The sequence below is a fragment of the Lepidochelys olivacea genome (assembly GCF_965140295.1).
Source record: "Lepidochelys olivacea isolate rLepOli2 genome assembly, chromosome: 4".
Taxonomy (NCBI): domain Eukaryota; kingdom Metazoa; phylum Chordata; order Testudines; family Cheloniidae; genus Lepidochelys; species Lepidochelys olivacea.
The window spans coordinates 62,327,773-62,350,821 of record NC_140414.1 but is presented as its reverse complement, the minus strand read 5'-3'; the positions used below and the strand labels follow the sequence as shown (position 1 = coordinate 62,350,821).

Here is a 23,049-nt window from a genome sequence, read left to right as displayed (position 1 = left end):
CCAGGGCTTTGTCAAGCCTGACCTTAAAAACTTCTAAGGAAGGAGATTCCACCACCTCCCTAGGCAACGCATTCCAGTGTTTCAACACCCTCCTAGTGAAAAAGTTTTTCCTAATATCCAACCTAAACCTCCCCCACTGCAACTTGAGACCATTACTCCTTGTCCTGTCCTCTTCCACCACTGAGAATAGTCTAGAACCATCCTCTCTGGAACCACCTCTCAGGTAGTTGAAAGCAGCTATCAAATCTCCCCTCATTCTTCTCTTCCGCAGACTAAACAATCCCAGTTCCCTCAGCCTCTCCTCATAAGTCATGTGTTCCAGACCCCTAATCATTTTTGTTGCCCTTCGCTGGACTCTTTCCAATTTATCCACATCCTTCTTGTAGTGTGGGGCCCAAAAGTGGACACAGTACTCCAGATGAGGCCTCACCAATGTCGAATAGAGGGGGACGATCACGTCCCTCGATCTGCTCACTATGCCCCTACTTATACATCCCAAAATGCCATTGGCCTTCTTGGCAACAAGGGCACACTGCTGACTCATATCCAGCTTCTCGTCCATTGTCACCCCTAGGTCCTTTTCCGCAGAACTGCTGCCTAGCCATTCGGTCCCTAGTCTGTAGCTGTGCATTGGGTTCTTCCGTCCTAAGTGCAGGACTCTGCAATTATCCTTATTGAACCTCATCAGATTTCTTTTGGCCCAATCCTCCAATTTGTCTAGGTCCCTCTGTATCCTATCCCTGCCCTCCAGCATATCTACCACTCCTCCCAGTTTAGTATCATCCGCAAATTTGCTGAGAGTGCAATCCACACCATCCTCCAGATCTTTTATGAAGATATTGAACAAAACCGGCCCCAGGACCGACCCCTGGGGCACTCCACTTGACACCGGCTGCACATGGGCAAAATCCTGCTTTAAATTGGAGTTTCTCATCCGAGTATGGATGGTGGGGTTTAGATTTATGTTTGCAGTGGGCTTGGTTCTACACCCCTTTTGCACATGCAAGTCCTTTAGACTTCAGTGGATGCTACTTGCTTAGAAGGACGATAGGATCAGGTCCATTTTGTTTCATTATTATCCATATTAATTGTGATGGTAAAAAGAAACCCAGCTAAGTGTACCAAACTGTTAAACATTGTGACTTTTAATTAAATCCTTGTGCAGGAGGTGGGGATAGGTTAGTTTAGCTCCTCACCGCACATTCAGACTTTTTGCTGCCCAAAAATGCTAATGACTAGGAGTGCTGCAACATAAGACTTCGTTCAGCAGAAAGAAAAAGGCAGAGATTTCATGCAAATTTACCACAGGCTGGTCACATGCTATTTACCAGAGGCATGCCATTCACAATACTCCGCCTAATGCTACTCTACACGAACCGCTGAGGTTTGGATTTGCTGGTGTGACTAGGATATGAACCTACCAACAGAAAACCTCAGTCCATAAAAGATAACACTCTTTTTTTTCATCTTGAGCACTGGAGATATATATCAGCTCTCTGGATTGGGGTCATTGACTTCACCACCAATGAAATGAATATGAAAAATACCCTGTTAATCAGATTTAAAGAAGAAAGGTACAGAAGGGGCCAGTTTGGCCTCAGTTATTTGTATGTAACCTAATGGTCCAGAGAGTTAAAACTATTAAATGTAAGGCAAGGAGTCATACATCAACCTTATTTCCTAGGTTAGATTTGAATGATTAGATCTTTGTTTTAAGTATACATTAAAAACACACACAGGGTGGAAGGTGAGCTCATGTTAAAATTGTAACTTAATGCTTTCCAGGGAAGCTGGGTTGCATTAGACTATTTAATTTATGTTTTAATCATAAATATTTATGAAATCCTATTTCAACCCCCATCAGATATTACTCAATCCTGAACACTTTGCCATATTTTACATGTTATGTTCACTGCTCCAGCAATTTTTTACAAAAAATAGTGATAGGTTTTTTTTATTCCCTTGCTGGATTCAAGTAACTCTCATGGACTTGTAGGCATCAGGAAGGGATCCCTTTGCAGGGAGATTTGGGCCCAAGCAGTGTAAACACAATAGAAATTTGATTAAAAACAAAACTAAAAGTTGTCTTAAGACCAGTGTTTCAGTCTGTTATGGCTCAGGCAAATTAGTGAATATTGCTAATGTCTAGAACATTTTTGTAAATCATTAGGGGGTAGCAGTCATGAGGAAAAGAGGTTATAGGGTAATAGTAGTTGGAGACAAAAAAGTCCTAGAAGATATTTGAGTCCATCTTCCTGACAAGGCAGGTTTAGAAAATAACTTAAATATAAAGGACCAGATCCTTAGCTGATATATGACTCCACTATGTCTGTTTGCAGTATTGCTTCACATTTAATTAGTTCAAACTGCGAATTACAGGAAGGATCTCAATTGGTAATATAGTGGTAGACTCTTCAAGAAGAGATAAAGGTTCAGATTGTAAGAGTAAATCCCATAATTTATTTCCTGGAAACCACTTTCTGGCATTTTGATTAGGTTTATGGAAAAATATACCCAAGTTCTGAATATATTCTTCACTTTTTATGATTGTGTGTGACTGGCAATTAGTAAATTTGCTGTATTTGAAATTTACATTTTATGACTATAATACATTTAGGTTAATTTATATTTTCATGATTTCATATACCTTATAAATGCAAAGAAACACAAAAGAAACAGATTTTGATACAGCAAACAATAATGAAATAACCTGCCCACAGAGGAAGCTTATTCTTAGGCCCAGTCAGTTAGTGTATGGTTTATGTCTTGAATCATGAAAATTTCTGTCTCTTATATATTTTTATCCTGTTACCTAACTGTGGAAGTCTTATTATCTAGATAAATGTTTCAACTCTGATGTCCAGGAAAGTTTGTCTGACTAAACAGTGCGGGATCTGTAACTTACAAAACATTTGAAATCATTTATACATAAACAATTGTGTTATATTAATTTGTAATGGAAACAATTAATACTATCTACAGCAGAAAACCGTTCTGGTGCCTCCAACTCAAACTGGTCTGGCTTTGCTGAAGTTTATATGGCTCAGCATGAAGCTGACTTCTGAAATATAGACACTTAAAATTTAGATCAAAACTGAGTGCAGAAAACCTTTAAACTGGTGTTTGACCCACGAGGAAGAAAGCAAACTTTGTTTCTCTGAATTCTGATTTTTCATTAAAAACCAGTCACATCCATTTCCAAGTTCCAATAATATTTTCAGCAGGTCCCAAAGAAGATGCCATGAGTTGCAGCTGTCAGAATGCAGTTAAATGCTGCTATGGATTTTAGGATTCCTGTATGTCCTAAAGACAGAGCGTATTTTAAACTAAATTATAAAGTAGAACATTTTTTTAGAAGTAGTTACTATTTAAAAACAACTCTTCCTTTGACTAGTAATATCACCATGTGTTTTTTAAGTCATGGAATGGTTTATATTAAAAATGTACTATAATAACATTAACGTTTGTTAGGGGAATTGCCAAAGTGCTCAGTTCTAATAAAAGCTTCTCAGCCAACTGACAGTACACTTCAGGGATAGAAATATATAATATATTATATTTCAAAAACTTATTCAGATTGCAAAGTCAAGCACTCAAAAATTAAGAAGTAGGAGAATTTACTTTAATGCAACTTTAATTCTGCTCCCTGTGTGTATGAATTGAACACCGGTTGAAATCCTAGCTCCAGAAAAGTAAATAGCAAAACTCCCACTGACTTCAGTAGGGCCAGGATTTCAACTACAGTCTTTAATTACATGATTATATACTATTTTTTCCACAGTGCCAAAAGGGTATTTTGATAGGGTGAGTGAGGGTCATTTTGTTTGTATTCTGTGTGGCTGCTTTAGAATGATGCATGAGATACAGCAGGGCCAGCAAGCATGCATAGTGCCAGTGGAATATTCAGAGATATAGGGCGGGTAATATCTTTTATTGGACCAACTTCTGTTGGTGAGAGAGACAGGCTTTCGAGCCAGAGAGAGCTCATCTCAGGTCTGAAGAGGAGCTCTGTGTGGCTCGAAAGCTAGTCTCTCTCACCAACAGAAAGTTGGTCCAATAAAAGATATTACCTCACCCACCTTGTCCCTCCAATATCCTGGAACTGACATGGCTACACCTACACTGCACACAGTAATGGAATATTTAGAAAGTTAATGAACAAATCTCTAACAGGTTCTACGACGCATCTAAAAATGACAACTTTCTCTAGCTTGTAGCTTGACCACATTTCAATCGATTTTCATAAAACCGGCAAAATGTCCTCTCATCCAGGACTATCCTCCTCCCAAATTTCAAGTTCATGCTCTAAGTCAAGGAGGCGCTAGAGCTCTTTAAAAAATAGCTTGAGGAAAATTTTTAATATTATCAAAATTACCTCTAAGCTCATTCTCAAAACACCTGTACCACTTCTGCTGAAACTTTCCAGTAAAATTCCATCTCAGGCAAAAGCAGAACATAGAAAATATTCCAAGATGCACCATGGCAGTTCAACCAGAGAAAGACTAGAGATCATATAGGATGTAGTCCAGCCCATGGAGAAGAATGGGAGCATGAGGCACCTGAATTACATCTCCCATAAGGCACTAAAGCAGCTCAGGCAGATGTATATTAATGTCAAACTGACCCAAATCTAAACCTTTAGAGTCTATTCGATAAGCTAAAATATTTTGATTTGGGTCAGCTCAGCCTGAAACAAAATATTTCATTTTGATTTTCCCAATGGAAAATTGAACGTTTCTGGAAAAGTTAAAATTTTGCCACAGAAGATTTTGATTTTTCAGAATTTGCACTTTCCATTGAAAAACAATTTTAATGGAAAATTTTCATCCACTGTAGTTGCTACCAGCTTCTAATACAACACATGTATTTTTATGACCACAACTTTGGCTTGATTCTGATCTCACTGGTTTAAAACCAGGATAATGCTATTAACTTATTAACCTCTAATCTATACCAGTGTAAGTGAGATCAGAAACAGGCCCTGTGTCTTATTTCATACATATACACATATATTTGATTAGTTTTATAAAAAAACAAAGTAGAATTTCTTATAGCCTTGTGGTATGTACAACTGTATTATAGTTCTGCCCCTAATTATAATTTATAGTATACATTTCTAGAGAGAGAGATTTTCAAAATCTGAGCTATTTTCTTTTTATTTTAAAACCCATTTTTAAGCCCTAATAGGCAAACATTTACTATATATTTTATTAATGAAAAAAGATATATATGTGAGTGTGAAAAAATCAGAAATTTGCCAAAAATCTTTGGAGGTTAAATTGTTTATTTTATAACAGTGGTTTTCAACCTATGGTTTATGGACAGTTGGGGGTTCACAGACTATGTCTAAGAGGTCCGTGAAAGGTTGTTGTTATCATAGAACAGTGGTTTTCAACCTGTGGTTGGCAGACCCCTGTGGGTCTGCAGGCTATGTCTGAGATTTCCAAAGGGGCTCACACCTCCATTCAAAAGTTTTTAGGGGTCCGCAAATGAAAAAAAGGTTGAAAGCCAGTATTTTATAATATTATGCCTTGTTTGAGGTCCTAGGGAAAGAATAGTCATAATAATCTCAGCAGTGTGTTTGCTTTCGAGACTCACAAGGCTAAAGTGAAAAAAACTTTACAAACATATTTCAAGGGTTTCTAAAACACATTCAGGCAAGTTTCAAGATCAGCCAAATATTTTGATCCCCATGAAAATAACCAAGGTACAATCCTGTTCTTGTTCACATCAACAGCAGCTATATTAGGTCCCACAGGAGTCTTTTGCTTAATTAAAAAAAATGTGTCTTTTAAAATCTATTTCTAATTGTAGTTCTGTCCTTCCAACCCACAGCATATATCAGTGAAGTCTAGATCTCTTTGGGCCCAGTATAATCATATGATATAATCATGCAAGTTTATGGTCAAATTTGGGCCAGTAAATGTACAATTCAATATAAAAAGTAGCCTTTTATGGGTTTGCTTATTATATATTAAATCAAGGCTGCACTGCGTAATTTAGTTACATTTAAAAGAATTGTTTATAATCCTTCATGTATTTTGACAAATCCGGCTGCCAAACAGTACTTAAACACTATTCTGATGTATAAGTGGCCTTAACAATCATAAACTGATTTGAGCCTCTGCCATGACTGAATGTTAAATTCAAGCCCTACCACTCAACTCTATTGACATTCTGGAAGGGCTAATAAATCATCACATAAAGACTGTGTAAATCATAGGAAATATTTTCTGTATAAACAAAGGAAGACTAGGATATGTTCCCCAAATGGTAGCTATCAATCTGATCCATAAAGAGAACAGCCGTCTTTTCAAAAGCTGCTCTCTTCATTTGTTTAATTCTGTCCTCAGCTAGTTGTCTGAAGGACACCATCCAAAACCTAAAAATGATGTCTTGACATTTGCTTTTGAACATAGACTGAGTTAAATTTCCCTTTCCTTTATAATTAATAAATAGAAAAGCAGTAATTAGAAACAAACACACTGATACGTTGTCACCCTGTTAAAGAACAGCAGTTAAAGTGTACCCGTTGCTGCTTCCTACCTTATATACATTGATAGGAATATCAATGACAATATAGATAAGATCTCCTAGTGCCAGGCTAGCTATCAGCGCATTGGGGCCATTCCTCATACACTTGTTCTGGTAAATGATCCTCAGCAAAGTTGCATTCCCAACCAATCCAACGATGAAAATAATACAAGCTATCACTGTGTTAACATATTTGAAAGTGTCAACAATTTTAGTCCGTTGGGAGCAATAGTTTGTTTTGTTGGGTACCATGGGTCGGCTAGTAGTAAGGAGTAAGCTGGGCTCTATTCCAGAGTACGTGGTCAAATAGTTTCCAGAATCACTCAGATTGGTGTAATATCTGTCAGAACTGTCGCTGAGGACACATCCAGTGACAAGCAGTAGCAAGGAGACTCTTAAACAAAAGGTTTCCATCCTAAAGTCTTGAATAGCACGTACATTCAATGAAATAGTTCTTTCAATATTTCAGTGTGATCCTTCTCACTTCTTCACCTATATGGAGAAACAAAACATAAACAAAACACAGATTAACAATTATCTTATTTCTCATTTCAAAAGAAGTGCTTGTTCAGCTTGTTTTTTATACTAGTTAAGCTATCTTGAATAATAGATTACAAAATGAGACAGAAAATCCCCATGGCATCTGAGGGGTAGTGCTAAAGAAATCCTGCCATATCACAAAAGTGTGTAGGAGTATTTGTCTATATAAGGGATAAAGCATTCCAGACAACAAGTGATGGATAAGAGTTTTGTCACAAGACTTAAGCTTCCCAGTCGAGTAAATCAGCATGGGGTGTCTTGGCAGCATTACTGATACTTTAATCAAAAGAAAATTTAAATTTTTCCATAGCTGGAGTTCTGCTAAATAACAAAGCCACAACCCTAAATTCATAAATTCTATTTAAGGCCAGAATGTATTGTTATTATTATTTGTTTTAATATTTGTTGGTGTACTGCAAAAATCATGCTATAGACCTATTTTTCTTTGCCATAATAATTAGCTGGCTTTTAAAATTTAAAAGCCCTGAATATATCATTTTCAAGTCCAGTTCATGAATAAGTAGTTCATTTAGTGCCAGATCCAAAGCCCTCAGAAGTAAATGGAGAGACTCATATTGACTTCAGTAGGCTTTGGATCAGGCCCTTAATGCTTTTAAATCTGCTACATATACTAGTAGGCTAGTAGAAATTTATCCTGGATATTTCAGAATTCCAATGCAGCTCATGTTCAGATGTTAATGGTAGATAAGTTAATTATAATTGTATAAAAAAGCAAACATGATAGATATTGCATACTAAATACTTGGCATGACATCCCAAGGAATAACCCATGAAATCTGCTGCTTTTAAAGGGCACATCAGTAGTAGGACATTCTTCCACCACAAGTGTGACCCTGAATAACAGAAAAGTCTGTGGCCTATTTACTGCAGTGGAGGATGGTTATCATCAATATTAGTAATGCTGCATCATGCTTCAGGTCATAGAAACCACTCTGGGATTCTCTTTTGTGAAGTTTAGTGCTCACTCTCAAGCCCCAAAGATTTTTTCCCTTCCCTTCAGCTCAGTGTGACAAACTATCACAAGACATCTCTGTGTGAACTAGGATAAAGTCAAGGGCAGTGTTGAGCCAAACTGGAGATTTGAAAGTCCAGTGCTGCGTAATATTACTAGGAGAACTTGAATGAAGGAGTTGCAGAGGTACTTTTAAGTTAATTAATTCCAGAATATGTGGAGATTCCCCTCCTATTTTTCCCTAAAGGATTATTAAACAGAATAACAGTGAAGAATTTACAGTAGAAAGCAACGAGAGTTCACTGACACCGGGCATTTGGGCACTATCATAATACAAATATTTAGTACTACTGCCTACTATGCTCTTCCATTCCAGTAGGTGGTATGTAAAGAGTCTTGAGTGTGTAACAGGAGCATACACATCCCTAATATCTGTATGCGTGTATTTTGCATAGAGTATGCCTGTGTTTGTCCTCAGTGGTACAAATTCTGACCTGCTTCATTGGTGTAGCTAAAACCATAATCCGGCCCACTATATTAGTCTATGTATATGATCACAAACCCAATTAACTGGTATCTGTCTAAGATATTTATTTTAAAAATGCTTGTTCGACTAGTGTCTCAGGACCACTAGCAATACTTTGCACTGGTTTAGTGCTTTCAGTTTAGGATTCTAAAGCACTTCATAATAATTTTACAACAACAATTTTACAAATGGGGAAAATTAAGTCACTGAGAATTGCAGCGTCTTGTCTTGTTCAGACAGTAAATCAGTGATACAGCCAGGTATAGAATCCAGATTTTCTAATACCTAGTCCTTTGCTTAAACCATGCCACTAACCTTCTCTTTCTCAGTTTATGAACTTTTTATGTGCAAATTTGATATATTACTTATATCCCACATAAATGTGATGTCAACATGGTAGTCATACAAACAACAGGATGAATGATGTACAGAATACCCAAGACCCCAAGAAGAAACCTTTCCTGAAGAGGTAGAAAAATCAAAATGAAAAGAATTCCCATATACTAATTCCAAGAACATGGATTCATGATATACATATTCCAAGATATGGAGTCACCGACAAATCCTCCACTACTATGTGCGTATTTTCAGAGTGCCTGTATGGTGTGTAATAGCAGTGCACAAGCACCCCACTGCATGCAATATAATAATACTTGTGTTAACTGTCTGTGAGAATACAATATAATAGCCCATTGTATTTACATAATCTCAGTATCGAGAATAGCTAAGGAATTTCTGTGCATTTACAGGCCATATGCATGTGGTGTCAGTGTGTCACTAACACAATGACAGGTTTCAGAGTTGCAGCCGTGTTAGTCTGTATTCGCAAAAAGAAAAGGAGTACTTGTGGCACCTTAGTACACTTAGTACTACAGCTCACTTCATCGGATGCACGAAAGCTTATGCTCAAATAAATTGGTTAGTCTCTAAAGTGCAACTAGTACTCCTTTTCTTTTTACTAACACTATGGTACACAAAATTTCTTACAACCAGCACGGGACGTTGAGAATAAAACTCCTAACTTCCCAACAACAAATATCCTGCTAGGGAGAGTAAAGCCAGGACAGTCCCCATGTCAAGATTTTCAAAACCAAACCGGGCAGTTTGAAATGAATTGTTTAATTGATTAAACACTATTGAGATTTGTAAACATTTAATTCATTAAATTAAAAAGGCCAAAAGACACATGAGGTTTAAAATGGGATCTAATAAACTTAACTAGGACAGAAGTTTCAAAGCAATTACAATAAAAAGTACTGAAAAAAATAATTTTCTCCTAGTTAGATCTCACTAAACAAAGTGTAATTGGTTGTGGGATATCTGCCCTTTTCCCTTCTTCCAACACAAAAGAAAACACCCTCCCTTCTAGCACTGTCAAAAGATCAGTTCCAAAATGCAAGTGGCAAAGCATTACCATCCACAACTCCCCTTCAGTACTGGGTATCTGTTATGCTCTATACATTTTAAACTTTTTTAAAAAATATTAATTGCAAAGGTAAAATAAGATTCCTGATAACTAACACACACTTTTATCATCATCACCCAATCCCTTTCTGAATTGTTAAGGATAAGTGCTAAAACCATACCATGAAGCTCCCTTGGCTCTCATCCAGGAACCATACAGCTGCTTCTGCCCCCAATTCCCTGCATAGAAGACTGCAAACTCACTCCAAGTGTAGTTCAGGCTGCTGCTGAGAATTTCCTCAGTGTGGCTTCTTCTGGGGAAGCCTTACCAAATCCTTTCTCAGTGTGACTGGGTGGGATTGGAAATCTCCACCTCCACTGTATCAGCAAGAGAGAGAGAGAGAGACAGAGATGTCAGAACGTCCCCTCTTTCTGTCCCCTCCCCCATTTAACCCCCCCTCCAAACCTTCAGCCCAGACTGAGACCCTGCCAATGTTAAACACAAAGGCTGCTTCCCGGGCACAAGGGAACAGTGAGTTGTTTAACCATTTCCTCCCTGAAATGGAGTTAACCTAATATGCTGGGTTCATTTAAGCAATAGTTCATAGAAATCCACTACAGTAGCTTTCTGTTAAAGAAGCCCAGACAGTCCATTGAAACACTGGACAAAAGAGCAAAGTAGGAGGCATAAGACAGATAAGCACAGTGGGAAAACATTGGCTCTTGAACATTTCCATAACCTTTGCTTTGTAATTTCCCATTTGTTATGATTAAAAGACTTTTACAAGAGAGTGACTAAAATATGATTTGTAAAGTGTTAAAAAACCTGATCCAGAAAGTCAGATTGCCCAGAGGCAGAATTCTCCAAACTGTGGTCCATGGATAGCTTGGTGGTCACATGTTGCTATATCTCCTCCTCCCGATTTCCAACGGCTAAACATTAAAAAAGTCAGTGAAAATACATTATATTTCCTAATATTGCTGTGTTTCCTAATATTTCCTAGTATTATTCTTCCAGGTGAGCAATATCTTGTGTAGGTGTAGTTGCCTCAGAGATGTTAAGCATTTGTGAATGGGAGGGTGTACTGTCCATGGAATTGCAGATGAGAGGGGAGGTGTCCATGAGACAGTCGCTCTATTCAAATGAAATCCATGCTCTCAAAAGTTTGAGAAGCCCCACCTTATGGTCATGAACCTTCTTCACTCTGAGAAAAGTATGATTATCTCACCGAAGGCACCTGTCTCCAGTCACAGGGCCTTCGGCACAGTAAAAAATTTGGGCTAGGATAAGTGTCGTATTAAAGCAGTCCAGGAATGCAAGCACACTACAGCCCAGGGCTCTATGGATATGGCTACACAACAACAAAAACAAAACCCCACGGCTGGCCCATTCCCGGCAACTTGGGCTCATTGGGCTTGGGCTGTGGGGCTGTTTCATTGCTGTATAGACTTCTGGGCATGGTCTGGAACCTGAGCTCTGGGACTCTCCCACTGCAGAGAGTCATAGAGTCTGAGCTCTAGCCCGAACCCGGACTACACAGAAATGAAACAGCCCCGCAGCCCGAGCTTGAGTCAGCTGGCATGGGCCAGCCATGGTTTTTTCTTTGCTTTGTAGACATACCCTATCTGGTCCAGGCCCCACCTGTGGTTGGTATGGCAAGAGCAGAGGGGCCCACTTCTCTCTCAGAAAAACGGAGGTGTCAGGGCCTTTCTCCAACCCCCACGAATGGAAGGAGAGGCCCATGTCTTTTTGGGAGCAGCAAAGGTCCTCTTTTCTCCAGTAGAGAGGCAGACGAAGTGGGAATTGATACTCTGGTCCTTACCCCAGCAGTTGAGGTGCACCTGATTGTGTAGGTAGGAAGGTCCTTCCCAGAATGTTCTTCTGGGATGTTGCTGATAGTGCCTCCCCATCCCAACCTGAGCAGTAGGTCTTGGAGTTAACACCCCCATTTAAATTAATAGGGCAGTTTACTCCTCTTGGAGCTGTTGTTTCAGGCTCTCTGTAGACTCATGCAGATGTCACAGTATCAGTTACATTTTAGTTTATGTTTTCAAACTTTTCTTTTAAACCATGAGAGCTGGAAATATTTTTAAAATGAGAACTCAGATTTTGATGTAATCACATGACTCCGAGAGCCTGAGTCTAGGCAAAGGCCTGTAGTGCCCATGTTTTCATCCAGCTCTGGCTGAGATGATCTGATACTCCATGAAAGCTAACCAGTGTTGTCTTTGACCCCTGGCTGAAGCATTTTAAGATCTTCATTTCAAGAGCTAATTTTGGCTTCCCAAGTGGTTACATCAGAGGAATAGCTTTATAAACTTTTGTGAACTCCTTTTTGAGCACTAAAAGACAGCCCTGCTCAATTTGATGTCAACATTTGCAGTTCTAAAAGATTAGGAACAGATTAGGAAGAATGGATCAAGATGGTGGAGCCACATAGTCTGCAGAACGTGGAGATTTGGTAACCAGGTCATATGAGAAATTCATTTACACTTGCTCTGAGTATTGGATAGTAAATTTTCAGAAACTGAAATTTCTCTAAAATACTCTTTTAGACCAACTAAGTGAAAAGATTGATAGATTTCAAAATCGGCTAACAGCCGTGGGAAAAAGAGTTGTGGCATCTGAATCAGTCCAAATGACAGGCACTTTTATGTATCTCCTAGAAAACCAGCTCACTTACTTGATGAGTAAGAACACTGACTATCTTAAAAGAAACATAATCCCTTGTTTAGAAACTCTTCAAAAGCCTGAAATTTGAAAAATCAAGCAGAAAAGCTTAACTCAACATATCTTAAGGTATGTTTTATATTAAATTAATGCCGTTATGTAATTAAACTGGAAATATTGTTTGTTTAAATGAAAGTTATTTAAATAATTCATATTTATTAGTTTTATTGTACATACTTAGAGTCACTGATATGTTTTTATTAGGAATCATCTTGTGCAAAAATTGTATTGACAATTATTGATGATCCAGACTGAGTGCAGTCTGCACTTTCCATATAATCAACAGACTATGCATTCATTAAGGAGTATCATTTATATCCTTCTCATAGACCTCTAAACAGTCTCAACATCCTGTTCCTTTCCTATGGCTTATTGATCCTTATGACTAACTTGCTGAATAGGAGTAAACTTGAATTTCTGCTGTCATTCAAGCCCACATCTTACCTTACTGATTTATAACTAATCCAATCAATTTGGAAGGTTCAAACAACACACTCCAAATTATGCCATGTTTAATTATATGTATTGAATATTAAACAAAATAAAAAAAATTTATAGTACTTGTAAAACTCTCTCCTACAAATTACAATAAAAATATAAAAAGAGAAAAGAGAGAGAGGGCTGTTATCATAGGACATAATTCTATTATTGCCCAGTCAGCCTATCTAGTGTTAACTATGCAGTATGACAATATTAATGTATGGTTAATAATGGTTCTGTGTTCTTTAATGACTGGACCTTTGTTCTGTCTTTAATCGTGACAGTTTACCCTCAGCAGAGTTGTATATTTAGTTTTAATGTATATAAAATCTGGTTTAATTTAGAAGTTTCATATAATTAGTCAGCCGATTACCAGCTAGTTTACCTATGGACAAGGCTCTTAAGTTTTTGTTTTTACCGAAAATTCCCAACGTTAGCAAAAGTTATTTGCTTTTCACCAGTTTTCACTTGAATTTTGAATACATGTACTCAAGTACATGAAATTACTGCTTATATCAAGAAAATAGAATAGATTACAGTAGCTAGATGTGTTTATGCTAATAAATTAGTTTAATTGTAAATGTGAGGCTGTCTGTAAAGTGAGGAAATGTAGTGGAAGGTACACACATGCAGGCATATGGCAAAAACAACTCCCCAGACCCAGCTTCCCTGTGCTGCAAGGAGAGATGGCAGCTTGGTAACTTGGGCAGACCCTACGGGAGCCCAGGGAGATTTCCCCATACCCAGCTCTCCCTCCCTCCCTTCCTCCCCCCCCCCCCCCCCCCCCGGAAAGGGAGATAGCTGCTTGGTGATGTGGGCAACCCAGGTTATCAAATTGCCATCTCTCCTTCTGGAATGGGTAGCAGAGTCAGAAGTACTCTTTCTTTTCCCTGTTTGTTGCTTTTCTTCTTTTCTCCAATCCCCCAATATTAACCCTGATATTTGCCCAGAAACTCTGAGTTGATTTTTTGTAGTGTTTTTCATCCATTTTTTATTTTTTGTAATCAAGACATGGCTAATTTTAAACTAAATAAAAAACAAAAATGAAGGGCCTTAGCTATGAAAGGTACCCTGCAAAGTAAAACAACATTAAGCAAAATGCAATCTGCCACAGATGCTGAGAAGGTATTCTGTAGGATTCTTTGGGCCTACATTCTTTTAGTACTAGAGAAATTTTGGCCTTTGTTATCTGTAAGTCTCTGTATGCATTCCTTTATTTGAACAGATCCCGATTAGAGACTTTCTCCTGAAAAAGTGGCACAGTGCAGGAATGTTCTCTCACCTCTCCTGTCAGTTCTCTCCACTGAACCACTTGCAATAGCTTTAAGAGATTCAGCGCATCATAATATTCATGATGACATAATTATTGGCTGTGCTGATAGACATCCTATTATATTTCAGTGAAACACAAGCTTTCATTCTATACCTTAAATAATTCTTAAAGGCGTACAAGGACTATGTTTTGAGAGCTGAATGCGATTGACCTTTCAATGAGATGCTAAGTACTTTCTTATGCTGATGGTCCCCTGAGGAATTCAGGTGTCAAGGGGGCACAACTTTCACCCAGTTTAACTAAACTAATAATGCCAAACCTGCAACCCCTTTTATAAACTTGCCCTTCAAAGGTGGCATAATTTATCATTATCTATGTTTGGATGAGTTAACTGGATTAAAATGTATGTTACCTGGGTACTATAGTACCCACAAATCTTTCTAGTACTGCTACCTGGTTGGTATAAAAAAAGGAGTAGATAAAATGAATATGCTACAATTTTTATAGCTTGAAAAGTGCCCCCAAATCCATTTGCTGAGGTTCAAAATAAAGAAAACATACAAGGATACTAACACCCTCCCTGTCATTGCAATCTGGACAACTGTAATTTAAGATGTTTGGAACAGGTTGGATTTTACAGAAACTCGAAACAGCCCTCCAGGGCAAAACATTGAAACAGCTTGTTACTCTTATTCTTTCCAACTTGATTTATGACAGATACTAGTCTCCCTCAGGAGATCAGACAAAATCCTATCCGAGGGACCATTCTGCAAATATGGAGAAAAATAATTGGGTACCTTGGTGTAGTGCCAGAACTCACAGTGGCTTCCTGGGTGTATGGGCTATCAGGTTTTCCTCCAGGACCAGATGATGCTAGCTTTAAAAGATGAGATGCCAAAGGTCTGTGAATCATTGGAGATATTTTCTATGGCATAACACTAACAGAATTTTGTACAGCTCAGAATAAAATTTAATCTACCTTCTTGAGCTTTCTCTGCGTATCTACAAGTTAGCCAGTAGTTCTCAACCTATTTACCATTTTGGGCCACATCCAATACTACCTATATTGCCCTCAGCATGTCACATGAGCCGCAGCTCTGTGTTGATTGGGCCGCAAGTGGCTTGCAGGCCGCAGGTTGAGTTAGACACTTCCTAGACCAGGTTATTTAAAGAATAAACTGAACAATGAAGAAGAAGCAATTAGAAGATGGTGGCTAACCCATGTAAGCTTCTATCTCTCCCGTACAACTGCATCTCTGAGGAACACATAATGGTGTATAAGCCAAATTCTATAACCTGCACTCAAGACATTAAAATTCCTCTTAAGAATAATCAATAGCAAAAAGTGTTTGAAAACTCCATTGAAATCTCTATTTGCAGCACCCCTAAGCAAGTGCAGTACTTTGTGGTGCATAGACTTTAGTATTTTCCTCCATTTTTGAAGGAAAATAAGCCAGATATACATTTATTCATGTTCCTAAATGTGATTATCAACCACCCTCACTCATACGTTATATATGAAATTGCTGTAACATAAACCCATTTTGGGCACTGATCTCCACCTTTTCATATATCCAGCATGGCAACTGCCTCAAAGTCTACACCTGTGATGGGGTATACAAACCGCGTACCACCAAGGAAGGGGTTAAGCAGCTGCTCTGGGCCTCCACAGCCCCAACCCATCACACCTGCAAAAGCATGCATGGCTTGGAGGAGGAGCTTTAAAGGGGAGCAGGCCAGCTCAGTAAGGCTGCAAACTGTGGAGGTGAGCTGACCTACATTTCTGAGCTCCTGCAGCCTGAGGCCTGACTGTAGTGTGGCCAAACCCAAAGAGAAGAGACTTAGGAGTTGTAGAAGGTCTGAGAATTTATCTTTGATTTCCACTTATTTGATGTGTTTACTTTACCCATTGGAAAAGAGAGGACTGGTAGGAAGTGTGATCTAGGGAGGCAACAGTATAGCACTTTGGTAGTGCAGGATGTAGCTGCCTACACTGGGTCCTGCATTGGAACACGGTGGATAGGATTGGCCTCGGTTCTCCTACCATCCTTTAAGGTGTGCCAAAACAGAAGCAGACCCCTGATACCATGAGTCAAAGGGAGAGAAGGTCCTGAAGCCTGAAGGACAAGACACTGACACCCTCAATTAACCCAGAAGGCTACTCTGTTCTTGAACTCTTTGTGTACCCCAAAAGGGGCAGACCTGAAACACGTGACCTGATCAGAGGGGGCCGGGTCATGGAAGGACCAGATATCCGCAGCACCAGAGCAACTGTCAAAAAGGACATACTCTGGATCCCTGACTTTTTACTTATAACGCTGACTCTTGACCCTTTTCTTCATTAGTTGTCCACCAACCTCACTTGAATCCTGGGTCCAGTAGCTCCTCCACTTAGGCGGGGGGAGAGGCCTTCAGATGTGGATGGGCTTGCGCCTACTCGGCTCCCAGACTTCAGTAGGTGTGAACTGGGGTACCAGGAGAGAAGAGGACCTGCCATGCCCTGTGTGACCACTAGATGAGTGAACCCCTTCACAAAACCATTATTATACATTCTGGGAACCAACCTTATCTGTGGCTAGCATTGTAGGTAACTGAATATAATGTGTGAGGGAACGTGTATATTAGTAGAGATGCAAAGAATGAAATATTTTAACTGATCTAATGTCATACTCATTGAAGTTTGTAAAAATCTGATTGCTTTTCATAAAATACACAGAAAGTCACTGTTTCCCAGTAAGTGCTTTATTTACAGTATGGTTCCTGTAATGACATACTTATTAATCCTACTCCACCTAAATGATAAGCACAAATAAACCCTCTATTCCTGTGCCAAGTGCAGTTTATTCTCTCCCTCCTTTCATCACGTTCCCAGAGTACTACAGCCACTAATAACATTGATTTATAATTCTAAGGAGGACATTTTTATATTAGATCATCGTAATTAGGTAGAGGTTCAGAGTAGTGCCACTGAAGACTCTCCATGATGACCTTGTATGGGCTTAGGCAAAAGGCTGTGGTGGAATGTGAGGAAGGGATAGAGGATCCATGTTTACATGACATAGTAGAGCCAACACTTCCTACAACTGGTTCTGGAAGAGCTGCAGCTACTATTCCAGCCCATGGATGAGAATATTAGTCAGGGGCTGAGGATGTGGAATGGGTTTTGGAGCTGTGTTGCAGCCTGTTGTGGTCTCACCATCCCAGAGCATCCCCCCAAGGTGTGACACAGTATTTCAGAGACACTGCTTTGCTCTCCTCCTCAAGACTTCAGTGGTCTGGTACAGTGGTGACTTGGTCCTCCTGCCAGGTCACATTATAGTTCCACCCCTTTTGGGGTATTTATGTGGCAAAAAAATAGTGTCTGGCAAATAGTGATAACCTACACAACCTCGTCTGTCCCTCCTGGGCTCCTCTTCAGCCTCACTTTTCTTCCAGAGTAATGGAGTCCCTCATCAAATCTTAAAAAAACCCCAAAAACATTTCTTCTGGTGCCCTTTGTCTTGAGCTTTTAGTCCATTTTACACTCTTCCCATTGCTCCACTCTTCTGCAGAACATCAACCTACATGGCTAAATCCTTGGAATCTTGCCACTGTTTCAAGGCCCACAAAGAGCTAACTCCACCCCTTTCCTATAGATATCTGGCTACCTGGCTTCCATCAGGCCTTTCCCACAGAAAAAGAAGTCCAGGCCACCTCTTTCCTGGATCTACTTTTCATACAGCACTGAACTCCTTCCCTTAAACTCCTCCCTCCTGAGTCTGTCTCACCCTCGAGATGTAACAAAATGGGGCTAAAAGAGATCTTGGGCTCTTGGTTGCTGTACAGTTTATACACCCCATCACACAGCCTCACCCAGTGATCCTGATTTGGGGGCGTGTGAATTTTACCTTCCAAATCTCTGTGCACTCCACTTGTATAGAATGTGACTTCTCCAGCTCTCTGTGAGTGAAGTTGATTTCACCCTCTATTTCAGCGGTGGGCAAATGTTTTGGCCCAAGGGCCACATTGGGGTGTGAAACTGTATGGAGGGCCGGGTAGGGAAGGCTGTGCCCCCCAAACAGCCTGGCCCCTGCCCCCTATCCACCCCCTCCCACTTCCCACCTCCTGACTGCCCCCCTCAGAATCCCCGACCTATCCAATGCCCGCTGCTCCTTGTCCCCTGACTGCCCCCTCCCAGGACCCCCCTGCCCCAAACTGCCCCCCCCAGGATCCCACCCCCTATTCAACCCCCCTTCTCCCTGTCCCCTGACTGCCTTGACCTATCCACACCCCCGCCCCCTGACAGGCCCCCCGGGATTCCCATCCAACCCCCCCTGTTCCCCATCCCCAACCGCCCCAGAACCTCCGCCCCATCCAACTGCTCCCTGTCCCCTGACTGCCACCCCGAACTCCCTACCCATCCCCTCCACTGCTGCGCAGGCGTGTGCACGCGCCACAGCTGCCCCCTTACCACGCCGCTCAGAGCGGCAGGAGCTCGCAGCCCCGCTGCCCGCACAGTGGCGTGGCTGCAGGGGAGGAGGGACAGCAGGGGAGGGGCCAGGGGCGAGCCTCCCTGGCCAGGAGCTCAGGGGCTGGGCAGTATGGTCCCGCAGGCCCTAGTTTGCTCACCTCTGCTCTATCTGAAAGATGTAAAGCTCCTCCAGTTTAATATACCTTATTACAGTTGTGCTAAACTTGGTTACCCATAGATTACATTATTTGTGTATAAATGAAATGATTTTAGAGAAGAATGATACAATAGCTGTAATAAGAAAGGAGATCACTGGCCGTTTAGCATGCAGCTTAGAGAATCGCTAACCTGAATCTTTTCCTGCCTTCAATTCTGACCCTTTCTGCATCCCCCAGGAATATTTTTGCATATTTTGTTTGATATTATAGTCTAAGAATAAACTCAGGAAACAATGTCTGGGAGAGGTAGGAAGTGCTGCTCTGTGTTATAGTTTGTCAGCATCAAACCATTGGGGATATAAAACAAAATGTTATGTTTATTTTTCTCTTTAAACTTGAAAATTGTTACAGTAGTTTTTCATTTATTGGAAAAAAACTATCATAAACAGAGAGTCTCAGCATCACAAAGAATATACCGTGTCAAATCACGTCCCCTCCTGCCAAACATATTTCATCCAAAATCCATGGTTTGCAGAGACTGGAGGGGATTTTAGGAAAGAATATAAGTAGTAATATCTCTATACTTTTACTCTTTGTATATTTTTGACAGGTTTCTATGCCCCCTGTTATATTTTGTCCCACCCCCTTTTTGCCCCAAGAGTTGACTGTATGGTATCAAAGTCCCTCTTACCTGTCCCAGGAGCCCCAGGTATCATGTTTGGATATGTGCATTTTTGGTACTATTGGCCATTTTGAGGGGGAGGGATTTTTAGATTTTATTTAATTTATCCTTACTGGAATCATTAAAATAAATGAATACCTATAGATTTCATGCCTTTTCCTCATTTTAAGAGGAACATGTGCTTGTTATACATTTAGTACACATCTAAAGTTATTAAAATTGTACAACGTCAACAAAGGAGAAGTGTCAATACATATATCCATGAAAGTTTTTTTTTAAAAAGCACAGAAAGGAAAAAAGGCAGAGAGAAGAGAAAAGCATCTCACCTCACAGACTGTTACTAGCCAAATGACAGAAATCCCTGTTCTTTAACCAGATGGAATCATATATCATAAAATATGAAATTGCATTACATTTCATGAAGGTTTTTCTAACCCCATGGCCTTTTGTGGAATTATTCATTGTGGTACATTAAATTGTAACTGAAAGATAAAATGCCATCCAAAATGAGCATGTATGTAGATTTCTTTAGAAAACTTTTTACAAAACTTATGCAAATTTAGCACTTAGCCTTATTTGTTTTTTAATTCTGGATCAGGAATAACATTTCCTCTTTTTATACAATTCCTTTAGCAATTGTCTTGAAAAACAGATAGAGAACCTAATGTAGTTACATGCCGAACCCTTATTCAAATTTCCCTTATTCCATTTACTCAAAGTAATGTCTTCCTTCATAACATTGCATATTTACTAGAAATTAGCAACTGTATTAGAGGCCTCTTCATTTTAGAAAAGTTTTTGAAGGACAGATAAATTAAAAGAATATTTTAGCAAAATATACAACATACGTTTTAGTAATAAAACAAAAATGGAGTATTCGGGAAACCTATATTTTAGTTTTTGGGAGGCAGTAGATACATACAAAATGTTCTCCAGAAAATCCTATATATCTTTTCTTGACTTTTTTAAATTAAAAACTGCCATTTTTTCCATATTTCTTCTGTTAATCATACAATTTTTAATCATGTCTATGAAATAAAAAACATCAAATAAAGTCTTAAAAAATAAACTATACTAAACTTTTGAAAGTTTAACATGTAAAAACAGAGTATGGGGATATGAGAGCTGATTTGGATTTTAGGGGAAACTTTGACAACGGATTGAATTTTTTTTGGTTTGACATTGTTTTGTACCCATCCTTTCATAGTTGTCGTGCGATAGCATGGACAAGTGTTTGTCACGCAGAAACTCTACCAAACTTCCTGAGGCATTATTGTTTTGCCAAACTATCTAATTGCTCTTTCACAGGTTATCAGAATATATATGGAATATATAATATTCAATAAAAGCACTGGGCAGATGACCTACTTGGTAATACTTTGTAATAGTACCTGCAAAGCAACTATTACATTTTATTTGTTTTTGTTTTATTTTTCGTCACACTGAAGGGGCCCTAAAGAATTATTTTTCCAGTTCTTATAAACAACTTTACCTTATACTTTTATACAAGATGTAACTCTAGTTAATTTACAGTGTTAAATAATGTAAGACAATATACAATATACATGAGAAATTACTGAAAAAAGAGGACTAATGGTGACTAAAGCCTTAATGCAGGTCATTAGACCTTTTATGATAAACAGTATGTCTAACAGAAGGATATGGAGCAGATGGAAGTTTTTGATTAAAAAAGAGAATTTAGGAAAAGAGGAATGGAGTGTGGGAGGACAGCCTTTACCTCTATCCTTCATGAAGTTACAAAGCTATGACTTGTCTTTTTATTTTTATTTTTTAAATAGTAAAACCCCTGGGTAAAGGATGGCTTTTTACACTGTACCCCGGAATCTTAAATTTTCTTCACAATTTACAAATGGTGAGCCTTTAGTACAGTTATCTCCTATCTTTGTATTTAGAGAAAGTTTTGTTTGGCTGTTTTTTTGTTTGTTTGTTTTTTGCATGCTGTGCAAAATTTTAAAAACAAGCTAACACTATTTTTAAAGGTTGGTAGAATGTATCTTTTAAACATTGTGATGGAATTTTTGTTTTATACCACCTCTTCCTCGTAGATTAAGACAAAATGTTGATGAGAGGTGTTGTGTATGCGTGTGAGCTGGAGGTTACAGTTTGTGCAAAACGAACCATACAATTTAAAGTTTTATACAAGTGCAGAAAAATTAATTATTCTGGGCTGCTTCAGTATGATGATAAATAAAATGGGGAAAGAGTAATTGGTTTGCAGATAGTTCTATTCTTCTTCCTTTTTATTGCAAGAGAGGTGATTAACAGTCAAATAACCAAACCCAGATTAGTAAACCAGTGAATAACTTTGGAAGTGGATTGGTTTAGCTTGGTGGAGTTACCTTGTAGCTATAAAATATTGCTACAAATGTAAAACTGTTTTGTTTCGACTGTAATACAGAGCTTTTTTATCAGTCAAAAATGTCTGGGCTTGGAGATGTGCACTAGTGTGGCTCCCAGTGCTTTGCCAATGGCTTTCCACCCCATCATTCTGTTAGGTTTCATCGTAAGTCACAGCTATTCTTTTAGGGTCCAACATGGTCTCATATACAAAAGTTGTTGCTTTTGAGGTACTTCTGTAAAATACCACTAATGTGTAATGATGAGCATATTTGTTATGTTACAGTGTTTTTCTTCCCAGTCAGAAATGACCATTTGTGCGTTTTTGCCCTTGTATATATGGCCAATCCTCCTGATGCAAATTTGCAAAGAATATCATTTGCAATGAATAATTTGACTGACTCTATCAATTATATGCAGGGTATACTGGAAAAATGGAGCTTGCTGTGGCTACTTGTAATTCAGTCAATTGCAGTTTCTTTTGGAGACATTCTGACTCGCCTATGCTTGACTGATTTCTACTAGAAGCTTACTTGTTCAGATGATGAAATCCGTGTACAGAAGCCAAATGCTCAGACGAGCAGGACTAAGAGTCAAAAAGTTTTTGAATAGTAGAAAACTTCCTAACAGCAAGAAGCCAGGTTTTTTTTAAAGGGCCTTGAGGTTAGGTTGGTCAGGCCGAATGGTTATTTAAATACCCTAATTCATAACTATGCAGCGGAGAATAAAACCGTTCTAATGACTCAGGATTAACAGGCTATGGAGCAAAGAGTTTAGGGATCATTAGTGTCTTTAAGGTACAGCCATGTATTGGGGGCATTAAGAAATTGCACTGCTCCAAGGAGAGCATGCTTTCTGATACACTCTTCAGGATTACCGCATATTCACCCCCAAATGGCTGACCAACTCTGTGGCCAATGTGTGAAATGGTAGGCTCCTG

The 23,049-nt window shown here is 39.1% G+C and overlaps 1 protein-coding gene across 1 annotated transcript in view; it reads right to left on the bottom strand.

Moving 5' to 3' along the window:
• Window positions 1-10,382, bottom strand: part of EDNRA (endothelin receptor type A) — a 40,084-nt gene extending 29,702 nt beyond the window's left edge. The window contains exons 1-2 of the mRNA XM_084627079.1: window positions 10,160-10,382; window positions 6,547-7,026 (exon numbers count right to left, since the gene is read on the bottom strand). Coding sequence (XP_084483205.1) covers window positions 6,547-6,948 — 402 coding nt within the window. The 5' untranslated portion in view covers window positions 6,949-7,026; window positions 10,160-10,382. The remainder of the gene's footprint in view (window positions 1-6,546; window positions 7,027-10,159) is intronic.
• Between the last annotated feature and the right edge of the window lie 12,667 nt (window positions 10,383-23,049).